The 10,985-nt window shown below is 36.5% G+C and overlaps 1 protein-coding gene across 1 annotated transcript in view; it reads left to right on the top strand.

The window, feature by feature from the left end:
* Positions 1 to 10,082, top strand: part of LOC108369952 (organic cation transporter protein) — a 19,728-nt gene extending 9,646 nt beyond the window's left edge. Inside the window, exons 2-9 of the mRNA XM_017625178.1 lie at positions 4,016 to 4,462; positions 4,539 to 4,693; positions 4,765 to 4,933; positions 5,237 to 5,369; positions 8,298 to 8,454; positions 8,532 to 8,714; positions 9,281 to 9,465; positions 9,532 to 10,082. Coding sequence (XP_017480667.1) covers positions 4,016 to 4,462; positions 4,539 to 4,693; positions 4,765 to 4,933; positions 5,237 to 5,369; positions 8,298 to 8,454; positions 8,532 to 8,714; positions 9,281 to 9,465; positions 9,532 to 9,747 — 1,645 coding nt within the window. The 3' untranslated portion in view covers positions 9,748 to 10,082. The remainder of the gene's footprint in view (positions 1 to 4,015; positions 4,463 to 4,538; positions 4,694 to 4,764; positions 4,934 to 5,236; positions 5,370 to 8,297; positions 8,455 to 8,531; positions 8,715 to 9,280; positions 9,466 to 9,531) is intronic.
* Positions 10,083 to 10,985: the final 903 nt, after the last annotated feature.

Raw genomic sequence — 10,985 nt, 5'->3', positions numbered from 1 at the left:
CTACTGATACTACCTGTTCAATGTGCCTTGGTAGGACTGTTTAAAAAAAGTGTATTGCCGAATGACGGTGCCACCGAATAATGGTAAAAAGGCGAATTTGTCTTGCAAAAATACTTTATATTCAGATGTGCGACTAACTTTTTTTGTTTCCATCTAAAGTGGTACGGTCTAATGTATGTACACCTTTCCGCTTCAATTTGCATTCCAGTCACATGGATATACGTTACTGGCGGTGAATAATAAATAATTCGTTTACGCATAAAATAGTAGCTACAATGTATACTTTGTGTTTAAGAATACTTTGTATTCTTATTTACATATGTATGTATGTATGTATATGGTTGGAGACTTTTCATTGCATACATATGTATGTAAATATTGTGCGTTATTCTAAAAAATACAGTATGCGTACATGTGTACATATTTATGTAGTATATATGTATATGATTTAAGAAACTCGTAATGTAAAAGTTGAGGTATGCAAATGATTGATTGGGCGGGCAATAGCCAACCATCGCAATTGATGAAATGCGGGTGTATGTACTTGATCTTCGCCCTCAATACTAAGACTTACATTTTTATTGTACATATGCACTGGATTAATTAATCTTAAAGTTAGGCTTAGCCAGATAACCTCTGGTTAGAACTGAATTTCCAGTTTTGGAATTGACTGTGTGTATCTGTGTTTTAAATATTAGAATACTGATTCAATCAGCGCTGATTAGCTTTCATTTCGCGTCAAGGTTGAACTGTTTGATTTACATATATTTTAACTTAGTAGGACGCAGGGCATAACTAAATGTACAATGTAATTTTATATATACATACATATGTATATACGTACATAAGTACATGCACAGCTACTTTAGCATAGTGATGCGGTACTCTGCATCGTAGCAAAAATAAATCGGCTTAATTTTTTAGATGTGTGGTTTCGTAATGAGATAATTTGATAATTGGAATAAGGTCTCTTGTTACAATTACCTATGAATGAGAATTGTGTCACAGAAAAAGGAAGGCAAAGTGAGACCTTTGGAGTTTTTAGATAGTTATAATAAATTTATTAAGAATACAACGGGAAATGTGCGACATAAGTGAAATAAATCTGAAACTTCCATAATTTCCTTTATTTTCCCCCCTTCGACGATACTAATTCCAAATTTCTTTAAAACAACTTTTGTATTGTTACGTATTCGAAGAATGGCTGCTACTTGAATGGTTGGGTCCTTGTAGCTCGACATGCACAGCCACCGGTCCGAGTCCTCTGAAGACAGCTGTGAACCTTTTGGTATTTTCCTTGAACTTTCCTAATAGTTTGAAGTGGGTCGTAGGTAATCTACATCTGTCTGGTTATCCTACACGATCCTGTACAGCTCCATGTCTGCGTAGCTTTCGGATTGCAAACGTTTCTGCCTGGAAAACGATTTGATATTTGATCCATATACATATAAAAACAGCTATGGACTTCAAGCACTGAATATCTCGTCGAATCCAATCACTGTGGCTTGGGAATTTTGTGTGGGATTTTTGGTTTGTTGAGGTCTTTGGTATGAAATAATTGGTAGGCACAGGGCCGCCGAGAGAAAATCCGGGCCCGGTACTAATCACACATTTTTTAAAAAATTTTATCAACATACCAAAACATTTTTACCTTTCAACCTAATTTTCGAAAAAATCCGAGCGCCTGAAAACTCGGGTCCCGAGGAGAGCACACCAGAAAATCTTAAATCTACTTTGGTATTCTTATAATACACAAATTAAAACTCTTCACACGTTTTAAGAATGCCATTCCGAAGTACCGGTCTCTTTTTTTCCACATTTTTCGTAAAATTTTTATGGAAAATACTTGAATTAAAAAACCAAAACAAAAAAACAAAACATCTCTGCTACAGCTATTAGTGGGCAGCAGTCAGCGGTCTTAAAGAAGTACTCGATGAAATAATGGCGATCGTCGAAATGGATAAAAATTCAAGCAGCCAAATTAAATCGAATCTCGATAGCAATGCAATGGACGAAAGTGTTCTTCAGTCCAAAGGTTGCGGTCCAATCTGAGGATAACTTGGACTCTGTTGCTAAATGGCGTGACATACACATATCAACGGACGAAGAGAATCATCTTCTCTCGTCTCGTTCTGAGAAGGCTGGTAAATTCTATAAGGACATTTTCTAGAGGGGGAAAAAACTATTCAAATATTCCTTCCTGCTACAAATGGCTAGAGGCAAGTTAGAACTGGTGTCGTTAAGCGTGATGGTGAAAAGAGGAATCGATCAGTAAATTCCAATACCTTCGGAAAATCAAGTCACTCTCAAGACCAACTGCACCAATAACAAAAGCCATCTTCGCTGATGTTACGACGATTGGAATTTCGCAAAAATACTGATGCTGTGCAATCCAAGTGGTCTCAAACTCGAGAAAGTTGGGGACAAACGAAAGAGATTTATGAAGCGCTATTTTAAACCAGATAGCTGTTGGATGTAGGGATGTAATGCTTGAGTATTTGTTACACAAAACACAGCCAACAATACTGCCATGGCAGGAGCTTTAATAAAGGTAGCCGGTGCAACCGAGGAGATTCTTAATCCAAAGGTTTATATCGTTTACTTCACAAAGCCAAGTAGCTTGGGCATCGTATAGGGCCAATATGCGCACATGCGTAACGGCAGTTAAAGGGTGCTTAGCAGGGCTCAACCGAATATTGTTTTTTATATCGTACCTTAACCGCGAAAATAATCGAAGCGATTTTTTTTCAGAATTTTTTTTTTGTAGCAGAAATGTACTTAAATACTCTAGGAGCAATTCTGTAACGAAAACAAAATTTTAAGAAAAAAAAAAATTTTGCTTACATTATATTCGCGATTAGTACTCGATAATACCGGTATCGGCATAAAATTCGACAAGTTTCTAGTATTTTTTTCTACCCGAGTAGCTTATATTTGTAAGATTCTTTGGGAATTTTTATTGTGGTATCGAATTTCGAATTAAATCCAAAACTTCGATTGAACTCTCTTCAATTTGTAAGCTACTTTTATGATCTTGAGTACGTAGATTCAAATTATGCCGACACGAAGCATCCAAAAGCGGTATTGAAGGTACTCTGACAGTCATTCATATCAGTATTCGGCTCTAGCGCTCAAAACGCCAAGATTTGCGCTAAAAACAACAAAAATATTTTAACTAATTTGCACTTGAAATGGTCGTGAAAAGTACAAAGAAATTGTAACAGGAAATAAACAACCATTTAACTAATAAAAGTCTCAGACAATGTTAATAGAAGATAATCACAAAAAGCGTAAACGCAATTAGCGTAAAGCTAATTAATTTCTATTGGTACTTCGTGTGATATACATAAGTGCAATGAGATTTCATAGTCAGAATTTCGTTGAAATGGATTTTTATGAGAAAACAATGCGTGCACATTAGGGTGCATCACAAAAAAAAAAAAAATGCGGATTTCCACTGGAATTATACAATTTATTATATCTTAAGATTTTCCAAAAAACTAAATTTTTTTGACTGCGTTGATAAAATTTGTAAACATTTTTATGCTCACCTTTTAAGCTTAAGCTGTTCTATCATCTGAGAGGATTTTTTAGAAAAAATATTAAAAAATAATAATTTTTTTATAACAAACTCGATTTTTGGAGGTATTTTCAAATTGGTCCACCTCACGTAAATCTTAATATTTTTCCGAACAATTTTGGCAGGAGCTTTAAGATATTATAAATTTTATAATTCACGTGGAAAACTGCATACACTAAATATCTACATACATACTTATAATTAGTACTTAAATCCAGGTACGTATATTGACACATTTTTTTTTTAATTTAATGATAGCATGAATGGATCAAAATTCCGCGAGCCTATTAAATATTTCATTTTATAGCCTTCCTAAGAAGTCTTTACTTTCTCTTTAATAATTCCATTTTTTCATTTCACTCATTTATAAATAAGTGTGTAGTGTATATTAAATCTTCATTTCTAAAATTTTTTTTATATTTTACTCGCTTACAGGTCACTATTCTTTCTCTGCGTAACACCAAATATTCTCAATGGCTTTCATGTCGCCTCATACACACTGCTGGGGCACTTGCCGGACGATCAGTGGTGCGCGGTCGCTGATCTTCAATCCACAAATTGGACGGTTGAGCAACAACGTAATATATCACAAAAAAATCTCACACCAGCCGGTTGTACGATATGGAATTATGATTACGCGAAACTGAGTACATTGTCCTACGAAGATGCGCTCAACTACACGTCCAACAATGCAGCGCTCTCGTTGACGGCGGAAATACGTTGCACCTCGCACGGCGTGTACGCTTATTCAGATGCCGAGACCACATTCGTGGCCGAATGGGATTTGGTGTGCGATCGTGCCATACAACGCACCTCGGCGCAGGTGTCACTTTCTTTAGGAAAATTGTTTGGTTCCTTCTCTTTCGGCGTTTTAGCGGATAAGTAAGTATATATGTACATATTTAGTAATTATGAAGTTATGCTAGAATAAAATCACTATTATTGCATTGCTTTAAAGATTTGGGCGCAAGGCTTCCTTCACATTGGGCGCTGCCTTTTTTATAGTCGCCAGCCTTTTATGCACATTCTCGCCTTGGTATGAGCTCTTCTTAGCCGGCCGTTTCGGTTTGGGTGCTGCGTCATCGGGCCTTTTTTATCCTGCTTTCACAATGAGTAAATAACAATTGTTTATAATAAGTTTTATACAAGTAACTGCATTACACATGAAATTTATTATCTTTCAGTTGTGGAAAATATCTGCCTGCGTCATCGTTCTTGGATGTCAATCGCTTTTTCGGCCTCTTATCCGATTGGCATGATCTTATTAGCCGTCGCTGCATATCTTGTGCCACAATGGCGCTATCTTCAGCTTACGCTCACAGTTCCAGCGCTGTTGTTGATTCTTAATTGCTGGTAAATCCGACTTTCTTTGTTATTTTTTTTAATATGTATTTTATTGTTAACATTTCATTCACTGAGTGGTAAATCCGACTTTTTCGATTTTTTTTTTTATATTTTGTTGTTAAAATTTCATTCATTGACTCCATTACGATTTTGATTTTTGCAAATTGCCAAAATTTAATATTTCTTTTATTTTTCTTTTAATATCATTAATGCCTTTGTTTGTTGACCGTGATTGCTGGAAATGCTGCTGCTGCGTCCCACTGTCGTTGTGTTGTTTCTTTGTTGCTTTGCACTTTGCCACGCTGTGTTCAGCCTAATGAATGAATCGCCACGTTGGCTTATAACGAAGAAACGCTACGATCAAGCCTACAAAATATTATTCAAGCAAAAGTGCCATTATGAAGTGAAGAAAGAATCCATTGAGGCTATCACCGATAAGGAAGCTGTAAGTTCTCATGAATAAGGTTGATTATGTATGTACAATACATAGGTACAATACTACATATGTACATATTATGTATTTAGGTGCAGGAAACGATAATTCTTAAAAAACTCAACAAATACACAATACCCTGATGTCGCTTGGTGGCTGAAAAAAAAACATTATCCAGATGTACATATATCTTGGTATACTGCATACTGCATCAGCAAAAAAAGTTGCATTATTTTGATTCCGTTGGAAAAATTTGTTTAATATTTTTATGCAGATTTTTTAAGCCTGCACCTTTAAAGAACTTTAAGAAACTATTTTTGTTCATAAAAGACTCCATTTTTGGAGGTATTTTCAAATGGGTCCAGCTCACGTAAATCTTAATACATATTTTTCCGAATTAATTTGATAGAAGTCTTAGAATAGTATAGATTTTATAATTTCAATGGAAACAAGTACCGTTTTTTTTGTATTGGGAGTGAGGCAGTCTAATGTACATACATACATTAGTATGTACAATCGGCCCTACCACCTAACAAGCAAACAAAAAAAAGTTCGCCATACACCCCTGAGTAAAGTATTTCTGCAAAGCAATTTCAAAAAATTGTTGATTTTTTTTTTTTTTTGGGTTAACCCAGCCGAAAACCTGTAACTGTTTCTTGTGTGTACATTTCTGGTCTAGTTCAGGACCATTACGGGGCTAGTTCACTTCTAGTTTAGGACCATTTCGGTAACAATTCGGGATCGTTTTAGGGCCCATTCAAGACTATTTCAGGATCATTTCTGGCCTAGTTCGGGATCATTTTGGGAACGCTTCGGAACCTGTTCAGTGCCATTTCGGGACTATTAGAGGGTCATTTTGTGAGTAGTCCTGCAGAATTTCGAGACTAGTTCAAGACTATTTCGTAAACACAGCGCAAAAAGTTCGGAATCATTTTGGGCCTAGTTCAGGACCATTTCATGCCTGGTTTAGTCCTATTTTAAGACCATTTTGGGACTAGTGCGTAATCATTTTTAGGACTAATAAGGGAACTTTTCGGGACCATTTCAAAACTTGTCCGAGATCAAATTCGAACAAGTTCACGACTTTTTCGATCGTTTCGGGGCCTGCTCAGGTTCGTTTCGGTCTTAGTTCGAGATAATTCCTGTTTAGGACTATTTTAAAGCTATCTTAGTGCCGATTTGGGACTAGTTCTAGACCAATTGAAGCTAATTAAAAACTAGTTCGGGTTCATTCGGAAATAGTTCGGGGCAATTGCGGCACTTGTTCAGGACCATTTCGGGATAGTTTGCGACTATTTCAGGACCATGTTAGACATTATCTATTTATATAAATATGTATATAACTGAATCGCCTAACGCTTTGCCAAACCGTGCACAAGTATTTATTTACGATGATTTTTTACAATTTCTACAAAATTTTTATTTTTTTCTTATAAAAAACGTGGGAAACTTTCAGCGACCTGTAATTATTTTTTGTTGAAAAAAAACAGGTGCACATTTTTTCGATACTGAAAAAACCTAGATGTGAGATCATTAAAATTCCAAGGTACATACAGGCATACATATGTATTTCTATACATACACAATGCCAGTCATATGAATACCTTAACAAATTTTAATTTTCAATACATCAATGGAAGTGAAAGCATATTCCTTATTATTCTGGTAACTGATTTTATGGTGGCGACAAATTTTGGGGTCAAACAAATTACCAGACAATTTTTAAAATAAATTAAGCACGAAAATCGTTCCTTCTTTTATCTATCTGGTGCCAATTAGAAACATCGGATGAAAGTAGAGGTATTTGCTGATCCTGTGAAGCAAATGGTGTTGGTCATTGTGCCATACACGTTTCGCGGGAAAACCAAATTCAGATATTGCGGAATAAAGGCAACTTATTTTCATCATGTCGAACTCCTCCGAAATGACTCCCAGCAGCTCCTTCTCTACCTTCAACGCAGGAGTGGGCGGAGCGGGGTTACTGGAAGAAGTGAGCAGTGAGCTTCTTCTTATATGGATCAAAATTTTAAGGTAGGGTTGGTGCAGGGGTATTTTGCTGGCAGCCCTCCATCAACACTCTGTTCAGGCTTTCGAATTTCTGTAGTGTCTTTGAGGCGGAAATATCTGCAATCAAGGAAGCTATAGACGCACTACTGAAGAGTGTGTGACATAATATAGGGATAGTAGCATGTGCTCCGAATGTCTGGCCCCTCTATCAATCCAGCAGGCTCACTTCAGTGCTGGGCCGCAGTGCTATTGCGGTAAACTGCGTTGGTTGGCCTTGAAGTGCTATCACCGGGTTGCAAAATACTTGTGGCCTGCGGTGGACCGGGCGCGGTCAAAGGAGCTCCTTATGCTTGATAAACCTAAGCTCTCGCTATTGGTCAAGAGTCATACTGTCAAGAGGATGATGAGGTGGCAACATTTTGGCAGGCACTTCCTGACTTACCCTGGTGAGCTTTCAAGCATTCGAAATTTCGTAATCGGCTCTCGGCGTTTTGTCCACTGAACTAATGACATCCGTTAAGTTTTTTCGTGGTATTACAAAGGGCAATCTCCTAATTGTCCAAATGCGTCCTGTCTGGGCCAGCCACTTTAACCTTATCTAATGTACTATATATGAGAATTTATCAAAATGAGGCTTAATAATCATAGAAAGTAGGCCAATGTCACTGGCACTGAGTGATTATAAGTGCGTTCTACGTGCTACAACTTCGTAGGGCCTGGGTTCCATTCCTGGATCTAAATTAAGAAAAGTTTTTTTTAACAGCGGGGTCGCCTTTAGTCAGCCAAACCACCGAGTGTATTTTGAAAAAGCTTCTCATACCTCAATTTATGTATTATCAGGACATACATTTTAATTATTATTAGTAAGCCAAAATTAGAAAAAAAATTATTAATTAAATCAATCGTTACATGAGCATTTATCTCTTAATCCAGGAAGCGCTGCCTAAACCGGAACTTTCACTTTGGACCAAGCTGAAAGAAGGTCCCCTCAAACAATTCAATGAACTGTTTGGCACTTGGAAAGTGCGCCGTCTCATCTTTACCTCGTATTTCATGTTCTGTGTTACGTCACTCAGTTACTATGTAACGGGTAAGTTTTTGTGCTCCCCCCACATCCTTAACGTATTTTTTTCACTCATCTACATATAAATAAATTGATAATTTCAGCGCTTAATGCCGCCAATTTATCGGTAAGCCGATATCTTTATGTAGCCATTACCGGCATGGTCGACCTGCCATCATATTTGGTGCCAGTCATAATGTTACGCTACACAGGACGACGTCCAACTACAGTGTCGCTATTTATTTTAACCGGAGTGGCGTTACTAATGGTGCTAGCAGTGCCCACAGGTAGAGAATACATTTTTTAGACTTACTATGAAAATACATTTGTACATTAGTGCGGGTCAATTTGTATGGGAGATTTTTTGGACTATGCGCGTACCTATGGCACAGAAGGATTCTACGTGTAATTCTAAGCAAATTTTCGGAATAAATCGCGGATCTTATACCAATTTGGAGTTTGCCAAAATACAAATAAAGATTTCTTAGCAATTTGGTGTAGTGTCGTAAATAAGTTCTTAAATTTTGTATAAAAACATGCTGTAAGGGGGTTTTTTAGTATGATGAGTCCATTTCTGCACTTATTTTTTCTTAAAACTTCCACCAGAGGACGAAACAGGGAAAAGGTTCAAATTTTTTTCGAAACCTATTTTCGCAGTTTGCCAAACTCCAAATTGATTTTAGACCCATTTAGAAACTTCGGTAAATCTGCGTAGAATTATACATAGAATCATTCTATGCCATACGCTTGAAGTAAAAAAAGAAATGACCCGCCCTAATGTACATTTAACACTTATGTATTTTCACTATAGATCAAACCCGCCCCAATGTACATTTACTACTTTTCACTATAGATCAAACCGCTTGGATAATTTCATTTGCAATGTTGGGTCGTTTCGGCATTAGCGCCACATATTCCATTGTCACACTCTATACCGCCGAACTGTATCCCACCGAAATACGAAATTCGGCATTGGGCACATGCTCAACATGGGCACATGTGGGCTCAATTTCAGCGCCTTATGTCGTGGATGTGCTGGTAAGTCATGAAGTTGGAGTTGTGAAAATAAAAAAATATTGAAATTATTTTATAATTCCTACATAGGGCATGATCGGCTGGTACATTCCAACAACCATTTGCGGTTGCTGCGTTATTGTGGCCGGTCTGCTGACGCTCACTCTACCCGAGACAAGCACTCACAAGCTTCCGGATCGTATTGAAGAGGTTCCATCCGAATCGGAAACGGATTCGGATGCCGAAGATAGCACAACTTCCAATATCGCCAAGGTAAAAGAAATCGAAAGTAATAAAAATATTTAGATCAAGGTGGTGTTGAGGCGACAGCTGAGTTTTTCGCCGTCGAGGGCATTGCGTTAAAATGATGTGTTTGTTGTAACTCATACCAATGACAATATGGATATCTGCGCATAATTTGTTAGTGTAATTTTTTATACTTATATACGGCTAACTCCGCCTTGTTAAATACGCCTTGATTTAGATTTTAGTTTTTGATATATTTTTTTTTGTATTGCAAAAAGTTTGCAAATGTTCCATTGATTAGCTTTAAGTTTTTTATATAGTAAGAAAAACCGAATGCATCATGGCTAGTGCTGTAATCGAAAGTGTTATATTTAATTGTATAAGAACTAAACAAATGTGTAACTCCGATATAACTACTGTATATGTATACATATGGAAAATTACTTTGTAAGTAAAAACAAACCAAATAACGGAAAATTTGCTAATTTATTCATTACATGCCCACAAAATTATTAAATTGGAAAATTAAGTATTCTATATATATTATGTAGAAACATATACATATGTACATGTAGATCATAATTTCTTTGATAGTCACAGTAATCACTTTTGTAATTGCAACGTTAAATTACGATTATCGTTTGTAATTTTGTATGTCAATTGATTTTAATAAGGTAATATAATAATTTTATAAGATAATAAAATAAATTGCGAATACCTTAAGACGTTCTTCCAAAACCTACCAATACAATGCTTGGATAATATTCAACTGCGGTATATACATAAATAGTTTTTAAAGGGTGGTCCATAAGGTGGCTTCTTTTTAAAAACTACATTATTAGTTTATTTGAAAGAGCAAGCATTTCCAATATTTCATTCATGTGGCTGGTTTCACAGTAGCGCATCCTGTTAACCTAGTTTCCCAAAGACCTTGGTAACTGTTTATGGCTCTATATCACAAATGAATGGCTTAGCTCCGAGGTGGTCATTTGACATCACGGAGACGGCTAATAACACGATTACCACAGATCCTTCAAGTTCATGTCTTCAATTTCCGGCCACAAAAAATCGTTAATCATGCCTCTGAAGCGCTCACCTTTGACTGAAATGGCGTCTTCAGTTTTCAAATAAAAAATGATCCAACTGCTCCAGTGTCTAAAACCCTTATGCGTAGCATTTAAAAAAATATTTATTTTTAGAAAAATTAAGAGTCCATTTGACAGCTGTCAACTGTCGAAGTAATCGGACTTAGCATTACAAAAATACTACAATACATTTGCCTATATCTATCTCGATTC

The sequence above is a fragment of the Rhagoletis zephyria genome, unplaced genomic scaffold (genome assembly GCF_001687245.7).
Source record: "Rhagoletis zephyria isolate East Lansing unplaced genomic scaffold, Rhagoletis_zephyria_1.1 Rzeph_scaffold_03928, whole genome shotgun sequence".
Taxonomy (NCBI): Eukaryota; Metazoa; Arthropoda; class Insecta; order Diptera; family Tephritidae; genus Rhagoletis; species Rhagoletis zephyria.
This window is presented reverse-complemented; position numbering and strand designations above follow the sequence as displayed.